This window comes from Sminthopsis crassicaudata, chromosome 4 (genome assembly GCF_048593235.1).
Source record: "Sminthopsis crassicaudata isolate SCR6 chromosome 4, ASM4859323v1, whole genome shotgun sequence".
Lineage (NCBI taxonomy): Eukaryota > Metazoa > Chordata > Mammalia > Dasyuromorphia > Dasyuridae > Sminthopsis > Sminthopsis crassicaudata.
The window spans coordinates 464,661,151-464,685,286 of NC_133620.1; the positions used below are offsets into that span (position 1 = coordinate 464,661,151).

General features: G+C 40.5%; 1 protein-coding gene across 1 annotated transcript; it reads left to right on the forward strand.

Annotated features, from left to right (window-relative positions):
* The first annotated feature begins 8,432 nt into the window (after positions 1 to 8,432).
* On the forward strand, positions 8,433 to 14,373 carry CCL24 (C-C motif chemokine ligand 24). Its single transcript, XM_074264110.1, has 3 exons — positions 8,433 to 8,677; positions 10,798 to 10,915; positions 12,828 to 14,373. The coding sequence occupies exons 1-3, from the start codon at positions 8,605 to 8,607 to the stop codon at positions 13,000 to 13,002; spliced, it is 366 nt and encodes a 121-aa protein (XP_074120211.1). The 5' UTR covers positions 8,433 to 8,604; the 3' UTR covers positions 13,003 to 14,373.
* The last annotated feature ends 9,763 nt before the right edge of the window (positions 14,374 to 24,136 follow it).

Genomic DNA, 24,136 nt, shown 5'->3' on the forward strand with positions numbered 1-24,136 from the left:
TGACTGTCCTGTCACATTATTGACCAGTTAGGCAGGCTCAAATTCTAGGAGTCATCTCTCTTTCCTGCCTTCCATAGATAATCAATCCTGAAGATTGGTCGAGGCTTTCTTGGGAATATCTCTCACATCTGTCCTCTCCTTTCCATTTCTACTTCAATCAATAGAGACCAAACCTTCATTACCTCATTCAGTCAACCAGGCAACAAGCAGTTATTAAGTGCTTACTCTGTGTCAGGCACATTTTAAAATGTCTGCTTCTAGGGAACAGGAAGAAATTAATAACCCGGTTTTGAAACCTCCAATTTCAGAGTCAGCCCCATCCCCATCCCCCTACACTTAGCCCCTTGCCATGGTTACCTGGATCACATTCGTGAGATCTTTGTCCACAGAGCTAGAGGTGGCTGTCATCGGATTCACTCCTGGAGGCAAGGTTTTCAACCCAAGGTCATACAACTGGTTAAATGACCACAAAGTCCATGGAATGATGAAATATAGGCAGTTTTCACATCACTTCCCATTCCTCCTTTTTTATTTTAAACAATTGTCCCTTTATTATGCTTGGAGGGAAATAGTTCTAACCAGACACAGAATAAATGAATATTATTAGGCTGGTGCAAAAGTTTAAGCTATGAATCAGCAAACATGACTTGAACCCTCTCTCACCCACATGGTCCTAGAACAAGGCTTCCACATGGGAAATTTAAGTGAGGTGGCAGAGGGGAAGCACCTTTCAGAACAAGTCAGAATTTCCCCTGAAACTTCAATGACTCTATGGAAATGAGTCATTTCTATGGGGCAAGAGAGAGGGGCTCAATGTTGAAGAAAGAGGTTAAGTATTACAGATTGGCTTCTTAGTGCTAGGGATGAAAAATTCAATGTGTCAAAGATGGGGGAGGTCAGTGTTAGGAATAGAGTCCTGATGCTGACAATAAAGGCATCAGGGTGCACCACTGATGGGGGCTCAGCATTAGGGAATGGAACATGGTGATGGTTGAGAAAGTTTATTGTGTCAAAGATAGAGATAGTGGAGAGCGAGGATCAATATAAGGAATAAGAGCTTTGTGTCTGAGATAGATACTCCTGGCTGGGGCTCAGTGTCCAAGACGGAGGTTCAGTGGGAGCTGAGACATTTCCAGCACCTTTCCACAGAGCAGAATCCCAGAAGAGCAGAGGTGGAAGGAACCTCAGTGGTTACCTAGTCCAAGTCATACCCAACAAAGAATTTCCATTGGAATACTCTGATGGATACCCAGTCTGTACATGAAGACTTCCAGTGATGGGAAGAGAGAGCTCTTTCCCCCATAGATGTCAAACTTCATTCTCTTTATGTCCACAAGCTGTTCCCTTTAGGGTCAAACAGGGTAAGGGGGAATCCCTCTTCAGTACAAATGGGTTACCCAGATTACAGCTCCCAAGGGAGAGATCCCAGCTCTTTCCTTTGCTATAGATGTCTCTCTTCTCATGGCCCTTCTGAACTTTTTTTCACACTGCTGCCACTCTCCTTCATCCTTCCCCACCTTCTCTTCAGAGATGGAAATGCTCATTTTTACAATTGACAGAACTGAGTCTGAATGGGGAAGAGATGCACTCAAGATCACACACACCCAGGTAGTAAGATCTAGTGGAGAGAAACTGGAGTACCACAAGACTTGAGTTCTAATTGTGCATCTGGTAAGCTCTATGACTTTGAACAAGTTACATTATTTCCATAAGCCTCGGTTTTCTCCTCTATAAAATGGGGATAATAATACCTTAGGGACCCAACTCATTGCATACAAACCTTAGAGAGCTAGTTAAGTTGCAGAGGTCTTCCTGATTCTAGTTCCAGCTTTCTTTTATACTGTACCCCTTCGACCTTCTTCTCTTTCTCTTCCTACTTCAGCCCCTTCCCCTGCTTCCAGTCTTTCACTGTTAACTGTTTCTAACGCTCCAAAGGGAAGAGAGTTTGATATAGTGAATAGATCCTCAAATTGGTGGTTGGAATACTTGGGCATCCACTTCCTCTCTCTGGGTTTCTGGATTTCAGTTGTCATTGCCCACTTTGACTATGCTGTTTTAGATTATTAATAGACATGTGTTTTAGATTATTAATAGTAACAACTAGCATTTATACCACCCTTTAAAGTTTCCAAAACACTATATACATGTTATCTCATTTGATCCATTGTGAGGGAGGTGCTATTATTAGCTCCATTTTACAGATGAAGAAACTGAGGCTGAGAGAGCTTCAGTGGCTTAGCTGCAGGTACACAGTTAGTAAATATCAAAAAGCAGGATTATAATGCAAGTTTTTTGGATTCCTGATAGCCATATGGTCTCCACCTACATTTCCCAAGGCTATCCTTTATACTGAAGAATTTTTAGAAACTTAAAAACTAACTAACATAGTCCCCCAAAGTCTGACTTTATAAGGAATCTTGCATACCTATAGGTCTTCTGATTGTTGGCCTTCTTATTCTTGTTATTTTATTTTCTTTCTCATTTTTTTCCTTTTTGATCTGATTTTTCTTGTGCAGCAAGATAATTGTATAAATATATATGTTTATATTGGATTTACACATATTTTTACCATATTTAACATATATTGAATTACTTGCCATGTAGGAGAAGGGATGGGGGAAGGGGGGAAAATTGGAACATAAGGTTGTACCATGGTCGGTGATGAAAAATTATCTTTGCTTATGTTTTGAAAAAAAAATTTGAAAATCTCAGATTTGAAATTTCTCTTCAGGAAGAGACTGAATAAAATTATTTGTGAGGTCAAAAGAAAAGAAAAGAAAAAGCTTCAATAAAAAAAAATAAAATCATCATTATCATCATTGACATTTGTGTAGCATCTCAAAGCTTAGAAAGCATTTTTATCATATTACCTCACTGGATCCTACTGACAAACTGAGTCAAGTGTTATTATTATTTTCATTTTACTGAGGAGGAGACAGGTTTAGATTAACTGGCTTGTTCAACTAGTTCGGTTCAAGGCATTGAATTTGGGAACCCCTTCTGGTCGGTGCAGGTCCTTCATAAATGACTGGCAAAAGTTAGAGTGGTAAAAAGAAGTTTATTGGCACTGGGAAGTCAGCTTTTGCTAGGAGGCTGACATCCTTAGTGACAAGGACCCCAAAGAATAGTAAAAGTCTAGCAGAGGAGTCCTGGCAAAGAGAGAGAGAAAGTTCATAGCAGAGAAATCCCAATAGAGAGGTAAATTGGGGTGTGATCCTGTTAGGGAAATAGGTGAGAGAGATAAAGAGGAATTAACGCTGAAAATAGAATGCCTTCCAACTCTGAGATACCACTACACACCTGTCAGATTGGCTAAGATGACAGGAACAAATAATGATGAATGTTGGAGGGGCTGTGGGAAAACTGGGACACTGATGCATTGTTGGTGGAGTTGTGAAAGAATCCAACCATTCTGGAGAGCAATTTGGAACTATGCCCAAAAAGTTATCAAACTTTTTTGATCCAGCAGTGCTACTACTGGGCTTATATCCCAAGGAAATACTAAGAAAGGGAAAGGGACCTGTATGTGCCAAAATCTTTGTGGCAGCTCTTTTTGTGGTGGCTAGAAACTGGAAAATGAACGGATGCCCATCAATTGGAGAATGGTTGGGTAAATTATGGTATATGAATGTTATGGAATATTATTGCTCTGTAAGAAATGACCAGCAGGATGAAGACAGAAAGGCTTGGAGAGACTTACATCAATTGATACTGAGTGAAACGAGCAGAACTAGGAGATCATTATACACTTCAACAACAATACTGTATGAGGATGTATTCTGATGGAAGTGGAGATCTTCAACATAGAGAAGAGCTAATCCAATTCCAATTGATCAATGATGGACAGAATCAGCTACACTCAGAAAAGGAACACTGCGAAATGAGTGTAAACTGTGAGCAATTTTTGTTTTTCTCCCCATATTATTTTTACCTTCCAAATCCAATTCTTCCTTTGCAACAACAACAAAATTTGGTTCTGCACATATATATTGTACCTAGAATATACTATAAGATATTTAATATATATGGGAATGCCTGCCATCTAGGGGAGGGGGTGGAGGGAAGGAGGGGAAAAATTCAGAACAGAAGGGAGTACAAGGGATAATGTTGTTATGTTGTTGTGTTATATTGTATAAATAAAACAATAAACATTAAAAAAAAGAAAATAGAATGTCTTCTCAATGGGCAGAGGGCAAGCTACTTTAGGCCTTCTGCAAGGAATGAGCCCCAAATTGACCCTTTTTATAATTTGAAACTTTAGCTAGAGGCTGGGTGCAGTTTGAGTTGAAATCAGACCAAAATCTTTGCAAATTAAATAGAAATTTCAATTGAATGATATTATTGCCCCCAGGCCTAGATTTCCAGTAGAATGGGACAGCTTACTGGGAGTGGTGGAGCCAATTTTCAGCTCAATAGGAGCGTCAGAAATCTAGATCTCCAGCAAGTTGGAACTATGCTCAAAAAGTTGTCAAACTGTACATAACCTTTGATCCAGCAGTGCTACTACTGGGCTTATATCCAAAGAGATATTAAAGAAGGGAAAGGGTCCTGTATGAGCCAAAATGTTTGTGGCAGCCCTTTTTGTAGTGGCTAGAAACTGGAAGATGAATGGATGTCCATCAATTGGAGAATGTTTGGGTAAATTGTGGCATATGAAGGTTTTGGAATATTATTGTTCTGTAAGAAATGACCAGCAGGAGGAATACAGTGAAGCTTGGAGAGACTTACATGAACTGATGCTGAGGGAAATGAGCAGGACCAGGAGAACATTATACATGATAACAAGAAGATTATATGATCAATTCTGATGGATGTGGCTCTTTTTAGCAATGAGATGATTCAAATCAGTTCCAATTGTTCAGTAATGAAGAGAATCAGCTATACCCAGAGAAAGAACACTGGGAAATGAGTGTGAACCACAACATAGCCTTTATACTCTTTTTGTTATTATTTGCTTGCATTTTTTCTTCTCAGGTATTTTTACCTTCTTTCTAAATCCGATTTTTTCTTATGTAGCAAGATAACTGTATAAATACATATAAATATATTGTATTTAACAGATACTTGAACATATTTAACATGTATAGGACTACCTGCCATCTAGGGGAGGGGGCGGAGGGAAGGAGGGGAAAAGTTGGAACAGAAGTTTTTGCAAGGGTCAGTGTTGAAAAATTACCCAATAAAAAAATTAAGAAATAATAAAAAAAAGAAATCTAGATCTCCAGCCCGGACTAAGTAAGAGTGGGCCTGGACTCAATTAGTCCCACTAAGATAACAGAATGAAACTACTTGTCTTGATTCCCTAGGGTGGGTCTCTCAGAGGAGAGTTTCTCAGAGGATTCAAGGTGTTCCCCCAAAGTCAGAGAGAGAAAGAGAGAGAGAGAGAGAGAGAGAGAGAGAGAGAGAGAGAGAGAGAGAGAGAGAGAGAGAGAGAGAGAGAGAGGCAGAGACAGAGACAGAGAGAGAGAGACAGAGAGGCAGAGACAGAGAGAGAGAGAGACAGAGAGAGAGAGAGAGACAGAGAGAGAGAGAGACAGAGAGAGAGAGAGAGAGAGACAGAGAGAGAGAGAGAGAGACAGAGAGACAGAGAGAGACAGAGAGACAGAGAGAGAGAGAGAGACAGAGAGAGAGAGAGAGAGAGAGAGAGAGAGAGAGAGAGAGAGAGAGAGAGAGAGAGTTTCAGTGTTCCCCACATCAATATCAAGTACGATTTGAACTCAGGTCTTTACTTTAACTCTAGCTCTCTATCCACTACACCAGACTGCCTGTACTCAGCCTTAAACTGTCTTTCTGCCTGTGCCCTCTTCTCTATTCAATCTGGTTCTCTATGCACATTCTTGATCACTCTGTGCCCAGTCCGTGCCTTCTAGGAGTATTTCAAACCTTGCACTCTGCACTTTCTGTTTAGAAGAGAGGAAGGAACAACCCCAAGGGGCCCCAATGAGTGAGGGAAGGCTGGCTCAGATAGTCACTATCGAGGAACCCTGTGGATTGAGTAGCTCAATACATCTTCACAAGGCTAGTGTTGGAAGGGACCTTCAAGGCCATACAAAACAATCCTCTGGTATTCTGATGGAAGTGGAAATCTTCAACATAAAGAAGATCCAACTCACTTCCAGTTGATCAATGATGGACAGAAATAACTACACCCAGAGAAGGAACACTGGGAAGTGAATGTAAATTGTTACAACTACTGTCTTTCTACCCAGGTTACTTATACCTTCGGAAGCTAATAATTAATGTGCAATAAGAAAATGGGATTTACACACATATATTGTATCTAGGTTATATTGTAACACATGTAAAATGTATGGGATTACCTGCCATCGGGGGGAGGAAGTGGAGAGAGGGAGGGGATAATTTGGAAAAATGAATAAAATAAAAAAAAAAACAATCCTCTGAATTTCAGAGGAAGAAATGGAGGCTTGTGAAAGGAAATCAAAAAGCTTAGCTAAGATCAGTAAGTAACAGAAGCAGGATCTAATCCTAAGGCTTCTGGCTTCAGAACTTGTTCTCTTTTCATAGTCCAGGATTAGACATATAAAAGGCATTTCAAAGATTGGCAGAATCAAGACATTAGGGATCACATAGTCCCCGCCCGCTATTTTGTTTTATTTTATTTTTTGAATTTTCACAAAAGTATTTATTTAAAGTATCGTTGTACATGTGTTGATACAATAGACTTCCCAGCAAAACCCAGCAAAAAAAAGTACATTTCTGGAAACACTTCATTTCTGGATCTTTAACAGAAAAGGAGGGCTGTGAGCTCTCACTTTGACAGTTTAATATTTACAAGGACCATGGTGAGTGATGGAGTTCTGTTGTTCTTGGCCCTCCACCCCGCATTGGCTTTGGTTATGTTGCTATGGTCAGCCATGCGCATTGCTCTTTTGGCTCTGTTTGCACCTTCTGCAACCTTTCAGAAGAAATTTCCCATCTATATTATTCATCTTTGTCATTCCCCTATGGGTTTAAATTCTTGTGGTCAGCCTTGTGGATTGCTCTTTTGGTTCTTCATTCTTCTCAGTGGCCTTTCTCAAGAGTCTTCTTGTGTTTCTCTGAGACATGGATCTCTGTCATTCCTGGGAACTTAGTTATATTCAAGTGTATTCTTATGTCATAGTTTTACCTCCTCATCCTAGCCCTAATTGTATTTCAGTTGCTGTAATGCCCTCATTTAATGGACTGAGTAAGGAGAAAAGGAATTTTAAACTTAGAGAAGGGAAGTGGTCAATTTAAGGTCCTGACACCTGTTCCAGGTGTCTGGATCTGATCCTAGGAAGATTTGACAGCTAGATGGTTAAGTGAGGTTCTTTCACTTGGTCATAGAAGCCAATATCTGTGGCTGAGTGGAAAGAGTCCTGAATTTGGAACAAGGACCAGAATTCAAACTCTACTTTTTTCCCACTGCTTATGTGACCTTAGGCAACCTTCTTGGGCCTTAGTTTCCCTCTCATGACAAACAAGTTCTATGACTTCCAGCTCTAGATTTATGAACCTATGAGTCTTTCTTAAATCTATAGAAGTTAACATGATTTAATTAAGGCTGTCTGGTAGGTGTTAAAAGGAATCCAAGAAGAGAGGGTGGTTGGAGAATGGCTGAATGAATTGTGGCATATGAATATTATGGAATATTATTGTTCTATAAGAAATGACCAACAGGAGGATTTAGGAAAGGTTTGGAGAGACTCATGTGAACTTATGCTGAGTGAAATGAGCAGGACCAGGAGATCGTTATATACTTCAACAACAATAATGTATGATGATCAATTCTGATGGACGTGGCCCTCTTCAACAATGAGATGAACCAAATCAGTTCCAATAGAGCAGTAATGAACTGAAGCAGCTACGCCCAGCGAAAGAACTCTGGGAAATGACTATGAACCACTACATAGACTCCCCCTATTTTTGTCCACCTGCATTTTTTATTTCTTCACAGGCTACTTCTCCACTATTTCAAAGTCTGATTCTTTTTGTGCAGCAAAATAACTGTTTGGACAGGCATACATATATTGTATTTAATTTATACTTTAACATATGTAACATGTATTGGTCAACCTGCCATTTGGGGGGTAGGAGGGGAAAAATTGAAACAAAAGGCTTGGCAATTGTCAATGCTGTAAAATTACCCATTCATATATCTGGTAAATAAAAAGCTATTTTAAAAAAGAAGAAGAAGAGAGGGTGGGACTGAGTTTTTGGATTCTGAGTTCCAATGAATTAATCAATTGGAGCTAGGCCAGCTCTTGAGAAAATCTGGCCAAGGACCACCCCCGATGATGAAAAGAATGAACTTTAGGAGTCTCCTGGATCAGCTTTTTTTTTTCAGTGTCCCCCAAAATAAACTCCTTGAGTCAGCCCCACCTCCAACTTCCCTTTTTAAAAAAAAATTACTGGGTTCTTTAATTCACAAGAAAGAAGATTTCCTCTTTGAGAAGTATAAAAGGAGTGGGGAAGCCTGTGAAGAATCAGAGCAGGAGCAATCCATTCCCCAAGGTTCTCCTATCTGATTTTATTTTGTTTTAAATTTTTTTTCTTTACAAGTACTTAACTATTTATAGACATCTCTATCCACTCCTCCATCTCTTCTCCATTGCCAAGACCATGAAGGTTTTCATAATGATTCTCCTGCATCTCTCACTCATGGTTATCTGTTCTCCCACTGCCTTTTCAGCAGGTAAGATTGAATTCTTTCTACTCACCTTCCCTCTCTTCTCCTTTCCTCCCTTCTCTTTGCTAAAGGTATGGGCAATGTGATCTCTGCTTCCTGAGGCAAAGACATCAGGGATATGGAATATGGATGGACTCAATATGTTTGGCATGGGAACTGGGGAGTTGAGTGGAATGGCTAGGGATTGGAGGTGGAGAGGGGCAGGAAGAGCCAGGACTAGAAAGGCTAAGTGCAGGGAGGCAGGGTTGGACCATGGCATGCATTGCTATACCAAAGCATCTCTGCTACACCAATGGAAAAATAACAGGAGCCCTGAGTTCCAATAGTAGTTCACTATTCCCTTTTTTCTACCTCCAGTGATTCCTCACTTCACCGGTACTATCGTTCCTCATCTGTAAATGACAGGGTTGGATGACATGATCCCTAAGGTCCCTTCCATTCTGATATCCTGTGATTCCATAGAAAGTCAAAAAGTCCAGGAGGGAAGGGAAGGGAAAGCCGTAGGTACACCATAGGGGAGAAGAGAAGGAAGAGTCAGCTTGGGATGTTATTCTTACCACCAATCAAAAAAGCAATTTACATGAGCCTTAAGATTTGCAAGGCACTTTTCAGGTGTTATCTTGTTCAAGCTGCCTTGTTAGGTAGGTACTATTGTTTTCTCTATCAGATCAGACTTTTCTTGTTGAATTCTGGGTCCAACTGGTAATTTGCGCCAAGTCACAGTGGATCCACACGCACAATGTACCTCTCCATTCTGTGTGGCGTTCCATGTCTTGCTGCCATATAGCAAGTCAGGGACAATGTTGGTTTTTAAAAAGATGGACTTTTACTTTCATGAGCCGTTTGGGGTCCCTAGAGAAAGACTGGAATTCAAGACTATCTTGAAGGATCATGCTGTAACATTTTTCCCCCTTTTATAAGAGAGAAAATAGAAATGGTTGGCTGGAAATTTGTATTTCAAAATAAAAGTATAATATCTGCTAGAAATTATTTGCATTTAATGTGTTTTTGCACAGACAGGAGAAATTATTAAAAATACTGTAAAATATTTTTTAAGACTTTTTAAAGTCTATAAAATAGTTTTTTTAATGTGTCTGGTCCTTCTGATATTAAATGAGCTTGACAGTTTCCTGAAGGCATCCAGATGAGAAAACTGAGGCAAACAGAGGTGAAGTGACTTTGTGCATGGTCACATAACTAATAAATGTCTCAGGAAGAATTTAAACTCAGGTCTTCCTGGTGAGGTTCATCTCCTTTTTTGTGTTACAGATGAAGAAACTGAGACCTGGAGAAGTGAAATCATTTGCCCAAGGTGGCAGAGTCAAGATTAGTACTAGATTTTCTGGCTCTAAACCTAGAAATCTTTCTTTTTACCACATGAGAGATTGGGGGGGGGAATTTTAGGAAAGAAGGAAGGAAGAAAGGAAGGAAGGAAGGAAGGAAGAAAGGAAGGAAGGAAGGAAGGAAGGAAGGAAGGAAGGAAGGAAGGAAGGAAGGAAGGAAGAAAGGAAGGAAGGAAGGAAGGAAGGAAGGAAGGAAGGAAGGAAGGAAGGAAGGAAGGAAGGAAGGAAGGAGTGAAAAGAGGGAAGAAGAGAGGGAAGGAGGGAGGAGGGAGGGAAAAAAAGAAAGGAGAAGAGCGGGAAGGGAGGAGGGAAATAAGTAATTATTAGACACCTATTATGTGCCAAGCACTTTATATACACTATCTCATTTGATTCTCATAATAACTCTATGAAATAGGTGCTATTATTATACCCATTTTACAGTTGAAGAAACTGAGGCAGATCAAAATTAAATTATATTAAGTATATAAGGTCATATTTGAACTCAAGTTTTCCTTGGCTCTAAGTTCCATTTCTATCTGCTACTTAGTGGTAGGGGCTGGGGGTGGGGGCTTAGTTCTATAGCTGGTCATGTCTCACCCCAACATTGGATTGTAAGCTTCCCTGGAGAAATGGCAGTGCTTGCTTCATTTTTGTATTTCCAATGTCCCTCACCCAGTAGGTATTTAATGACCGATTCTTACTGAATTAAATTGAAGTCCTAGCCATGAAGTCCTAGTAGGCAAAACTCTCTTAAAGCAGACTCAGAGAAAGAAGAGGAAACCCTCGCATTTTGTCTTTCAGGAGCGGCGGTCATTCCCTCATCTTGTTGTGTGAACTACATACAGAAGGCAATCCCCTCAAACCTGGTGACCAGCTACCAAATGACCAATCGGAGTGCTTGTTCCATGCCTGGAGTGATGTGAGTACTTGGGCCCTGAGCCTACAAGTCATTCTTACCTTTCCCCTTCCCTAAAACCCATAGCCAATCAACTCATTAGTTAGTCTTTCCCACCCATCCTATTCTCAAGACCATCATCTTAGTTCAGGCCTTCAAAAGCCTCCTAAAATGTCTCCATGTCTCCTAAAGAGATCTTCACTCTTTCTTCTCTTTAATCCATCTTCCACACAGATACCAGATTTATTATCAGTCCAAGTGGCTGTCTATCGATGGCCTTCATATAACATTCTATACCACTCTACCATGCCTAGAATGCTCCCCTCACCCCTAAATCATTTGTATTTATCTTGTATTTATTTCTCTCTAAATGTGTTCTATTCCTCCATTAGAATATAAACTCCTCGAGGACAGGGACTATTTCACTCATTTTATAATAATAACAGCTAGCAACTACATAGTGCCTACTATGGGTCAGGCACTGGCTAAGTGCTTTACAAACATCTCATTTGACCCTCCTTGGGAGAGTCTCATTTTACTGTTTCTCATTTTTCTCATTTTATAATTGAAGAAACTGAGTTTAAGAGACTTACATGAGATCACGTGCTCTTGCCATTGCCTAGTAGAGGGCCTGTTATATAACACATATTTACTAAATGTTGATTGATCAGTTGGGCTTCTTGACTGGGGATCACCGGCATATGGTAACTTCTGCTCCAGAGGTGATTAGGCAGCCCCAGGGGACTAAACCATGGACCTGACGGGTACCTGCCCTACATGACTTGCTACTCATACTTCCAGTGAAAAAGAATTGATTGTAGCTTCCTAAACCTGAAAGAAACTTAGAGGAAATCAATTCAAACCCCTTCTTTTTACAGAGAAAATTGATCCCAGAGGGTAAGTCCTAGAGAGAGACTTGATTTAAGCCCCCCCCCCCAAACTAGTGAGTGGTTGAAATCTGTCTTGCCAAGGACAGAGTGGTGGACTTAAGTTGACTTAAGTCAGGAAGGTGTTGGGTTTGAATTCTACCTCAACTACTTACTATCTACATGACCCTGGGAAAGTTACTTATTCTCTGTGCCAATTTCTCTTTTCTGTAAAAGGGACTCACTGAACTTGAAAGTCTCCAGCAGATCTTGGATCCTGAGCTTCATGTCCATCTGTTTTTTGTGAATTTTTGTAGCTGTCTTCTTGTTTACAAATTCTTTTTTGGGCTGTACTGTTTGTTACTACACCACTTCCTCCGAATCCCTACAGATTTCACTTTGTATATCTTTTGTAAAATGCTGTATTTATTTTCCATCACATTTTCCATTAAAATCTGGGTTAAGTATGATGGTCAGGAGCAGTTGCCTTCAGATTTTAGAGTTTAGAAAGTTAGGCTCCTCCCTTTCTTCACTCTTTCTCCTCTGCATTCCCCACTCATCGCTTCCTTTCTCCCTTCCTGCAGGTGCTGAGTACTCCCCTCTAATCACAATTAGAATGTTGACATCATCATAATTATCAGAATCATACTGATAATAATTTGGGTTTTCATTCTGGTCCATTTCTTGATCAAGTCCTTTTTCTTCATATTTATCATATACTCTCCAAGATATTAATCTTTTATTGTGTGATTTTCTCTTCCTTCTTTTCTCCCCCCATTTCTTTCTTTCCTTCTTTTTTTGTTTGCCTGTTTCTTTCTTCCTTCTTTCCTTTCTCCCTTCCTTCCTTCCTTCCTTCCTTCCTTCCTTCCTTCCTTCCTTCCTTCCTTCCTTCCTTCCCTCCCTTCCTTCCTTTTTTCTTCCTTCCTTCTTTTCCTTTCTGCTTTTCTTCCTTTCTATCTTCCTTTCTCCCTCTCTTTCTTTCTTTCACTTTTATGAAATGAGGTAATTTGATCTTGAGGATCCCCAAGTTTCCTTCTGTCCCTGATCATCTGCTGTTCCTTCCTCTACAGTTTTATAACCAAAGGAAGCCGACAAGTCTGTGCTGACCCCACAAGGCAATGGGTGAAGGATCGCATGAAGACAATAGATGCTAAAAAGGCCAAGCTCTCCCAGGGGGCTGCACCAAAGGCCTTGAAAAAACTCCCCAGGAAGCCATCTTTCAATAACACCACTGTGGATCGCTAAGATGGGGGTGGGAACTACTGGCCAGTTTCCTGGGGGAATGGAATGAGTGGTGGAGAAGGTGATCTTTCTTCCTTCTCTCTCAGCTGGGCCATCATCAGAGTTAATGATTGTACCTCCCAGGTTCCCAGATGCCCATTTACTACCCATGTGACCCTGAGGAAGTCCTTTTTGCTCTCTAGTCTAGGTTACTTCTTCCTCCTTTGAAAGACCAATGGAATCACAGGTTTAGAGCTAGAAGCACCTTGGAAGCCATTGAGCTGTCTTGGCAGAGCAGGAACTCTGACCAAGATTTGTGGCTCCAGAAATGGCCTGATTGGTTGATCTCTACTATCTCTTTCAGTGCTAATGTCCTATGCTCATTATCAAAGCGAGACGATGTATATAAAATGCTTTTTCTACTCTGTCAAATGCTCCATCAATGTAGACTGTGTCCTTCCATCTCAATCCTCAGCTCTGAAGTCAGAGGCCCCAATTCAAAAGCTCCTTTTTTGGAGGTGTGGATTGTTTCATTTCAGGCACGGTGGCTCAGTGCCTGGCACGGGGTAGTAGCAAATATTGTTGATTGACTCAGTGGATTGTCCAAAATGTGCAGAGTGAGAGAAAATGTGACCCAGTAGATATAGGACTAAGTTCAGAGTCAGGAAGATGGGTTTAGTTCTCACCCCTGACACATACCGGCAGGGACTCTGGGTAAGTCCTTCTGCTTCCAAGTATTCCTCATACAATTCTCTAAGACAAGTGAATTGTTTCCACACTGGATGGTAGCACTCCCAAGATGTCATAAAACTGAATGGAAAAGAAAAGAATTGATCTGTCTGAAGTAGTAGTCAAATATCAGTGAGAGAAAGAAAGGCTCCATCTACCCTCTTGAGCCAGTTTCTAAGTGAGCCTTACCTGAGACAGAGCCACTACTTTGAATTTGGAATTGGGGGGGGACTCTCAGGGATCCTGGTATCATTAGAGTGGCAAGGGGACCCTAATTTTACAGAAGAATAAACTAGAGAGAGATGAAGTGACTTCCCTGTGGTCACAGAACTAACAAATGGATCGTAAATGTAGGACAGAGCTAAAAGTGACCTTGTCCAATGGCCTCATTTGACGGAAGGGGAAACAAGTCCAGGAAGGTGGGCAATCAGAACAATTTGAGGGTATGGAGTTACAGCACTCATGGGGGGGAAGGGCTTAACCTCTGTGAACTTCATGTATTATAACTTATATTATGGTTTTTTGTGTATTTATCTTATGCCTTTTCCTAGAATGTAAGCCTCTTGAGGTCAAGGCATGTTCCTCCTTCCATCTGTGTATCTGCAACTCCAGCCCAGTGCCTTTTATTAAGTGATTATTTAATAAATAAATATTGAATGAGAAAAACTGAACTATAGTGGAAATGGGGCTGGGAAAAGGTTTCCAGGCAGATTTTCCCTAGAAGCTTCTGACATCATCAGAAAATCTGATTTTCCTACCTCAGAGAAGAAGGGATTGTTCATTTTTTGAGAGGATTTACCAGCAGGATTCTCTTATAGTTAAGTGATAGGGTGAATAAAGGTGCAGGACAGAGTTAGAAAGACCCGGATTCAAATCATGTCTCAGACTCTCCCAATTTGTGTGATCTTGACAAGCCATGTCATTTTTCTGTACCTCACTTTACTCATCCATCACACCCGATTAATATTATTTAATACCTCCCAGGTTGGTTGGGAGGAACAAATGAAATACGGTGGGAGGAAAATGTTTTGTAAACTCCAGACATTTTAGAAGTGCTAGCTATTATTATTTGAATAGTTCCCTCCTTCAGAATTGTTTGGTCTCCCCAAAGTCATTTTGCACTCAATTTGTGTATCACTTTCCAGTGCTTAATGCCGGAAATTAAAATGATCCACTCTTGCTCTGAGTCATTAATTTTGTAGTGGCAGCTTCTGGGAGGTTAGGGAGAGGGATTTAGCATCCGGTCCGGCTAATTTGTCTGAAGTTAGTTCTGAGGTGCTAGGACACGAGGGGCTGCTGCTTTCCCAGCCTGTTTGAGGGTCGGGTTGAATAGAAGTAAGGAACTGATTCTTAACCCAAGAACAATTGGTGGAAGTTGAGGGCAGACTACAAGTCATAAGCCTTCCTAGTCTGCCCTTGGGGACCTGGTTTCTAATGGCTTCAGATCTCAACCTGAAGACATGGAAACCATTCCAGGAGGTAGGCCCTCTCAAGCTGATGCGGGGAGGAAGGGATGAAGATCTGAAGGTGTCAAGCAGAGGGAGGAGATCATGGAGAAAGAGGAAAGAAAACTGGGAGGATCTCACTTAGAATTCTCTCTGGAAGACCAGCTTTTTTTCTGCTGGAACAAACTACCCTCTAGCCCTCAAATTTCACTCAATCTGGAGACCTCAGTCAGTGGCTTTGTGAGGAAACAAAGTACTTTTGGCATCTCACCAGTGGAGTGACAGGCCTTAAATGGTGTTACCATCAATGTAGATGAGCTGAATCGAACCATTCCCATTTTTACAGAGTACCTTGGAATGAGCATACCTCATTGAACAACTTGTACAGACTTGGTCTAGATCTTAGTTAAAGGAGTTAGAGGGTTAGGGTCTCTTTCCTCAAAGTCAATCACTAGCCAAGTTATATCAATTCAATCTCTGCACCTCTCTCCCACATATCCCCTTCTCTCTTCACTCACAATGGTCCCCATTACCTCTTGCTTGAAATATTGCAAAAGCCCCCAACTGATCTCTCTGCCTTCAGTGGTCTATCTACCCCAATCTGTCCTCTCCATAGTTGCCGAAATCACTTTCCAAGGTACAATGTACCTGATCGTGTTATTTCTCTGCTCAAAAATACTAGCTAATTGTACTTTAGAAAAGAGCCTTAGAGGCTGCATCTTACAGAGACTCAGACAAGTTAAAGAATTTGCCCAGGCTTCCAGTTCCTAGGTGTCAAAATCCAGGGCTTTGGAACTTCCAGCCCAAAATGTAAAAAACCAAGCTTTAGGAAACAAGCCATCCTAAAGAAATACTAAAGGGGGAAAGGGACCTGTATGTGCCAAAATAAACATGGCAGCCCTTTTTGTAGTGGCTAGAAACTGGAAAATGAGTGGATGCCCATCAATTGGAGAATGGTTGGGTAAATTGTGGCATATGAATGTTATGGAATATTATTGTTGTGTAAGAAATGACCAACAGGAGGAATACAGAGAGGCCTGGAGAGACTCACATCAACTGATGCTGAGTGAAATGAGCAGGAGATCATTATACACTTCAACAATGATACTGTACGAGGATGTATGCTGATGGAAGTGGATTTCTTCAACATAGAGAAGAGCTAATCCAATTTCAATTAATCAATGATGGACAGAACCAGCTACAGCCAGAGAAGGAACACTGGGAAATGAGTGTAAACTGTTTACACTATTGTCTTTCTACCCAGGTTATTTTTACCTTCTGAATCCAATTCTTCCTGTGCAACAAGAAATTCGGTTCTGCACACATATATTGTACCTAGGATATACTATAATACATTTAACATGTATGGGACTGCCTGCCATCTAGGGGAGGGGGTGGAGGGAAGAAGGGGAAAATTCGGAACAGAGGGGAGTACAAGGGATAATGTTGTAAAAAATTACCCATGCATATGTACTGTCAAAAAAAAATTATAATTATAAAATTAATTTAAAAAAAAAAAAAGGAAACAAGCCAGCAAGGTTGGGGTGACTGCTTTGAATAAAAAATTGCTGAGAACTCTCCCTTTGTCTTCCTCATAAGTTGCGATGACCTTCCAACAGGCCCTTGGCTTAGACATTGGACAGCACTGGGGAGAAGCAGAGAGGGCAGGCCTCTGAGATCATGCAGGCCTCTGAGATCATGTGTTTCTTGCTTCCACTCCTTGCATTCATACTAGCATTTCTCCCTTCTGCCCCTTCCAGTCCCTCCTCTTGATGGGTACATCCCCCTCTGGCAGCTCACACCTTCCAGGGATGAAACCCTCCAGCTTAACAGGATTAATGAATCACCCGGCGTCTTTCTCAACCACAAAGTTCTTAGGAAGTCTCTTCAGGAAGCTTATTTCCTAATAAAAAGCACCTTGGTCACAGCATCAGGACTACTCTCGAGCTAGGTGGCATTTGAAGGCTCACGGAAGGACCATGAAAGCCTCCAGGATCGTTCTGTGTGTCCTTTTGGTTGGGATTCTCTGCTCCCAGCTCCAGGCTGCCACACGTAAGGCTGCTCCCTTCAGTGCCTTTATTTTCTCTTGGGGCTGGGTGCTAGGGACAAGGGCTGAGGAGAATGGGACATTTCCAAACTCTGTCTGCCTTGTTTTTAGATGGCAGCAATATCGCCAGGTACTGTTGTGAGAAATACAGCCGCAAACCCATTGAGTGGAACCGTGTACAGTCCTATGAAGTGACCAGGAGCAGCTGCTCCCTTCCTGCTGTCATGTGAGTATTTCTTCTGGCCGGGAGAATGAGGAGAGGGGCTCTGACACGCCAAAGACAAAGCCACCTAATGACCAGGAAGGTGTTTGGCCTTTAGCACTGATGGCCTTAGGATGACTGAATGATTGATGGACTCATTCATCTTTTCCTACCTCCAAAAGTGGGACAGTGGACCCTTTCCCTCGCTGCTCCTCTATTATCTACAAAATGAAGATGAGACTTCTATGATCCTGTCGCTTAATCTCCTGGAATATAGGACTGATGTATTGATAATGTAGCCTGGTTTAGCTTCTGTTCTTTTGTAGCACTTTTAAGAAACTACAGCTACTTCTAGGATAGTGTGGTTGTAGTTTTGGTTCAGTTATGTCTGGCTCTTTGTCACCCCATGGGCTTGTGCTTGTGCTTTTTGGGGGGCAGATACTCGACTGGCTTGTCATTTCCTTCTCTAGTATATTCCTACTTTAGGATTGAGAAACTGAGGCAAATAGCTTTAAGTGACTTACTCAGAGGCACACAGCTAGTATGTGTCTGAGGTCAGATTTGAACTCAGGACTTCCGGATTTCAAGCCCTGTGCTCTCTCTACGACACCACCTAGTTTTCCCATGGCAGGATCATGGAGGTCTAGTATTTCCCTCTGGATTTAGGGTTGAGAGTGTATGCAACCTGAAAGTGTTCTAGGCAATTTGAGGGATTGGATGCTTCAGGAAGGGGGACTGTTCTATGATAATAAAGTCATAGATCATTCATAGAGAGCTGGAAGACACTTTAGAGATCAACCAGTCCAACCTCTTCATTTTACAGAGGGTGAAACTGAAGCCTGGAAAGCATAAGTGACTTAAGATTATAGAATCATAGCTGTAAATATGGAGGGGCCCTCAGAGGCCATTTAGTCCAACTCCTTCCTTTTGTAGGTGAGAACAATGAGGTTCTGAGAGGCTAAGAGATGACAAAGCCAAATAGAGAACAAACATGAGAGACAGGGCAGCATTTGAACCCAGGTCTACTGACTCTGGGGCCTGCACTATCTCCAAGTCCAGAATGGTCATGGGGCACAGTTGACCATTGGCATTATGCCCATGATGGGGATGTAGTCAAAAAATAGGGGTTGTTGTTTTTTTCTTTACAGATTCACCACCAAGAAAGGAAAGAAGGTCTGCGCTGATCCTGCAGCACAATGGACTCAGACATATGTGGCTTCCCTGAAATCCCAGATCTCTACTTAATCTTGGCTTTCTACCCAGGACTTAAAGGACTCAGAAGCCCAGCTTCCTGCTCAGTAACTCTCTCCCCCCCCCCCCCGAAAAAGACCAGAGACCCGTTGCCACAGATAGACCTGAAGAGTCCTTGGTTTTATGACTGAAGAGGAGAATGGACTTGTCCAGCAGGGGTTTTTGTTCTTTACCATAAAGGAAGTCCTCCTTCCTACACAAGAGTTGTAACTTAATATTATTATTAAATGTTGTTGATTTTCAAATCTGTGTGGCCTCTGCTATGACACCTTTGAAACATGGTGCCTGTGGAAAGAGGGATGAAATCAGATCCAGGAGACCTAACTTCTGATCCTGCTATTTGCAAAGCATATGGCCTCGGGCAGGTGGCTGGGTCTCAGGTTTCTCATCTCTCAAAAAAGGGTTTGGAAGGGGCAGCTAGGTGGCGCAGTGGATAGAGCACCAGCCTTGAATTCAGGAGGACCCGAGTGCAAATCTGGTCTCAGACACTTAACACTTCCTAGCTGTGTGACCCTGGGCAAGTCACTTAAACCCAGCCTCAGAAAAAACAAAAAAAACAAAACAAAAAAAAAAAAAAAAAGGAGGCTTGACTCAGAGGTTCCTTTCAGCTCTAAATCTTAAATCATGTGACTTTTCTGAATGTCAGTTTCCTCATCTGACTAATAAGTGATCTGACTCCTAAGATCAGATCTAGAAGGTCTAAGGTCCTTCTAGCTTTGTATTCATGATCCTATAATAATAATAGCTAGTATTTATATAGCACTTTAAAGCTTGTAAGGTATTTTATAATGCTATCTTAATTCTATAAATATATAGAATTATATATCTTAGCATTTATATATCTATAAAATGGGAATAATAATATTCCCATTTTAGAGATGAAGAAATTGAGGCCAAGAAAGTTTAACTTGCCCAGAGTCAAAATACAGTGGCACCTAATGTAAGATTTGGATTCTGATCTTCCTGCTTTTAAGTCCACTCCTATTCACAGAACCATCTGTCTGCCCCTCCTATACTACTATACCAAAGGAAAGGGTTATTGTTGACAAACTTGGTGAGTCTGTCCGATATACATCAAAAAAGCTTTTAAAAAAAAAATTTTTTTTTAAAGCATCCACTCTGTGCTAGACCTGGCTGTTGCTTTGAGTCATTTCATTTATTTGATTCTTCATGACCCGATTTGGGGTTTTTTGGGCAAAGATACTGGAGATATTTGCCATTTCCTTCTCCATTTCATTTTACAGATGAGAAAATTGAGGCTCAGGGGCTAAGTGGCTTGGCCAGATTGCCACAGCTAGTGAGTTCCTGAAGCCAAATTTGAATTTAGATCTTCCTGACTCTAGGGCCAGCATTCTTTTATCTGCTACAGTACCCCTGCTGTCACCTGCTGGACACTAGAGATAACATGGAAACAATCTTTGCCTTTAAAAAACTCAGGTTCTAAACAGGCAGCTGACATATACACATCTGTATCTATTGTATCATAGAAGAGATACAAGGTAATCTAGGTATAAGAGGATAGGAGAAATACAAAGTAACTTTGATTTGAAGGGCATAAAAGAGATACAAAGTAACCTTAGTGTGAAGGCATAAAAGAGATACAAGATAACCTTGGTATGAAGGGTATAGGAGCGATACAAAGTAACCCTGATGTAAGTGGATACACCAGATAGAAGGTAACCTTGGTGAGAAAGACATATAAGAGATACAAAGTAAGATAACTTTGGCAGTGAAGGGCATAGGAAAAATACAAAGTAATCCTTTATGCCAGGCAGAAAAGAGATACAAAGTAACCTTGGTGTGAAGGCCATAGGCAGTCTGGATGTCTGCAGATTTCATGTTGAAGAAAATACTGCAGCTGAACTTTGAAGGAAACCTGGTATTCTAAGATTTTTGTGGATGTAAATGATGTTGTTCCCCCATGAGACCTTGAGAGCCTCCAGATCTCTACCTTCTCATTAGAGACTAGAATGGGGGCTGCATATGGAATGGGAGAAATTCATAAATTCACATCCAATCTCTGCTACAAATGTACCAGTGACATCTGAGGAGTTGTTCCCTTTGGGCTTCAGGTCCCTCCTTTGTACAATGAGGCAGTTGGGCATATATCCCTATATGATCAAAGATAGAAACAAAGATCCTACATATACCAAAAACATTCATAGTAATTTTTTTTTTTGTGGGAGAAAACTGGAAATATAAGGGGTGCTTATTGATAGGGGAGGGGCTGAAAAACCTATGGTATATGATAATGGAGCATAGAATCAGAGATCAGGAGCTGTAAGGGACCTTACAAGCTATCGAGTCCAACCCCCTCTTTTTGCAATTGAGAAAACTGAGGCCCAGATGAAAGGCGATTTACCCAAAGTCACATAGGCAATAATTTGCAGAACTAAGATTCAAAACCAAGTTTTTTGATTCCAAATCCTGAGTTTCTTCCAGTTGAATCATCAGGCTAAGTAAACTTAGTTTAGGCCACTCAGAACGTTAGGACTGAGTCTAACTGAGAAGAACCCTGGATAATTCTACTCCTCAAGCAATATGAAGGCACAGGCTGCCTACTAGGGCAGGGTGAAAGGGGCTTTGTTTCAAGGCACTGCTTTATCACCACTGTGATACACATCCCTATACTCATCCTTTCATCCCACCTCCAGACATGGAATTTGTCCTGGATGGCAGATGTTCTAATTATGCCTCTGGATAGGGATAAAGATCAACCAGGGAGAATGTTGGGTGGAGGCAGGTAAAATCTTTTCCTACCAGGTTATATGAAAAGTATGGAAAGATCAGAGACCTGGAAATCAGAGACTTTGGTTTACCTCCCACATAGAGGGGAGATGGTACAATGGATAGAGCACTTGGCCTAGGATCAGGAAGACCTGAGGTCAAATTTGGCCTCATGTACTATTAGCTGTGTGACCCTGGACAACTCACTTAATCTGTGTTTGCCTCAGTTTTCTTATCTATAAAATGGATATAATAATAGGACCTACCTTCCAGGATTATTATAAGGATCAAATAAAATAGTCATTGTAAACCACTTTGTAAAACTTAAAATGCTATATAAATGCCAGCTATAATCATCATCATCTATGTGACACATGCAAGTCACACATCCTTTCTAGGCCTCAGTTTCTTCCTCTGAAATGAAGTGGGGGAGGGGGATATACCAAATTATCCCTAAGGTCTTTTAAGGCTCTGCCATTCTATGGTGCTCATTAGATTAGCAAAGATGAAAGAAAGAAAGAAAGAAAGAAAGAAAGAAAGAAAGAAAGAAAGAAAGAAAGAAAGAAAGAAAGAAAGAAAGAAAGAAAGAAAGAAAGAAAGAAAGAAAGAAAGAAAGAAAGAAAGAAAGAAAGAAAGAAAGAAAGAAAGAAAGAAAGAAAGAAGGAAAGAAGGAAGGAAGGAAGGAAGGAAGGAAGGAAGGAAGGAAGGAAGGAAGGAAGGAAGGAAGGAAGGAAGGAAGGAAGGAAGGAAGGAAGGAAGGAAGGAAGGAAGGAAAATGACAGTTGAAAGGTCTATGAGAAAACAGAAATCATTAATTAAAGCACTGTTATAGAATCAATAATCCAATCACTCCTACTGGTCTTATATCACAAATTTTAATGTGCAAGAATGTTTGTGGCAGCCCTCTTTGTAGTGGCCAGAAACTGGAAACTGAGTGGATGCCCATCATGGAGAATGGCTGAATAAATTGTGGTATATGAATGTTATGGAATATTATTGTTCTGTAAGAAATGACCAGCAGGAGGAATACAGAGAGGCCTGGAGAGACATGAACTGATGTTAAGGGAAATGAGCAGGACCAGGAGATCATTATACACTTCAACAACAATACTATATATGGATCCATTCTGATGGAAGTAGATATCTTCGGCAATAAGAAGATCCAATTCAGTTCCAATTGATTAGTGATGAACAGAACCAGCTACACCCAGAGAAAGAACACTGGGAAATGAGTGTGGGCTGCTTGCATTTGCATTTTTCTTCCTAATTTATTTTTACATTTCTAAATCCAATTTTTCTTGTGCAACAAGAGAACTGTGTAAATTTGTACATATATATAGTTTTTAAGATATGCTTTAACATATTTAACATGTATTGGTCTACCTGCCACCTAGGAGAGGGGGTGGGAGGAAAGAGGGGAAAAGTTGGAACGGAAGTGATTGCAAGGGTCAATGTTAAAAAAAAATCACCCATTCATATGTTCTGTCAATAAAAAGCTATGATAATAAAAAAGAAAGAAAGAATTTGATCATTCTAGAAGACTATTTAGAACTCTAGTTCCTCACCCACCCACATATTGCTGCCAAAGTTATTAAATTGTGCACACCCTTTGATCCAAGGAGGAAAAAGACTAGAATGTATAAAAATATTTATAGCTTTATTTTAAAAATTGTAGCAAAGAATAAGATACAAAATAGTTACCCATAAGCTGGGGAATGACTGAATAAACTGAAGTACATAGTTTGTAATAGAATATCTTTGCATTGTAAGAAATTGTAAAAGGGATTAATTGGGAACTGGGAACTGAACTAAAGTAGGGTAATATGAAAGAAGCAGGAGGATAATTTAACTAAAGACTTCAATAATGTAAAGCAGAGGTGTCATATTCTAAGCCCAATGGCAGATAGATTAAAATGCTATTGAGAAATGTTTAACAAAATAAATAAAAATACAATATAACCTAAATAATGCTAATTTGTGGGAGGTTTTTTTTTTCAGTCATTCTGGGATCAGTAGGCATCAGGTTGAATTTGACATCATTAGTGTAAAAAAACACAAATTTGAGGGGCATAAGAATTCTGCTGAATGCAAAATCACCAGTCATGATTCCAGAAGACATCCAATTGCCTCTTGATAGAAGTGTTAGGATAGAGATGCACAATGAGATATACATTTGCTGACATGGCCAATGCATGACTTTATTTCAGTATATTTATTTGTTACCAGGTTTTGTTTGACCAGGAGAAACTTTGGAGATGTTGATAGTAATACAAAGATCACCCAGAGTGTCAACAAAACTTAAAAATAAGCAGAAGAGAGCAAATTGATTTTTATAGCAATTGTAGTTCAGACTTAGTACTTTAGTGTTAAATTGAACATACACCTAAAAACTTATATATAGTAGAAATCTGGACTGTTAGATACAATCTTTTTTTTTCTTATTTTGAACTGTTCATGTTTATGGTGTTATTTTTGTTGTTGAGTGGTTTTATCATATCTAACTCCCCTCAAAACCCCATTTGGGATTTTCTCAGCAAATATACTGGAATGGTTTACCATTTCCTTGTCCAGCTCACTTTACAGATGAGGAAACTGAGGCAAACAGGTTGAAGTGACTTGTCTTAGCAAAGTATCTGAGATCAGATTTGAAGGCATAAAGATGAGTCTCCCTGATTCCAAATTCAGTGATTTACCAACTGTACCCTCTAGCTGCTGGTGGTTATTAAGTTCATGATAAATCAAAAAGGGACAAACAGT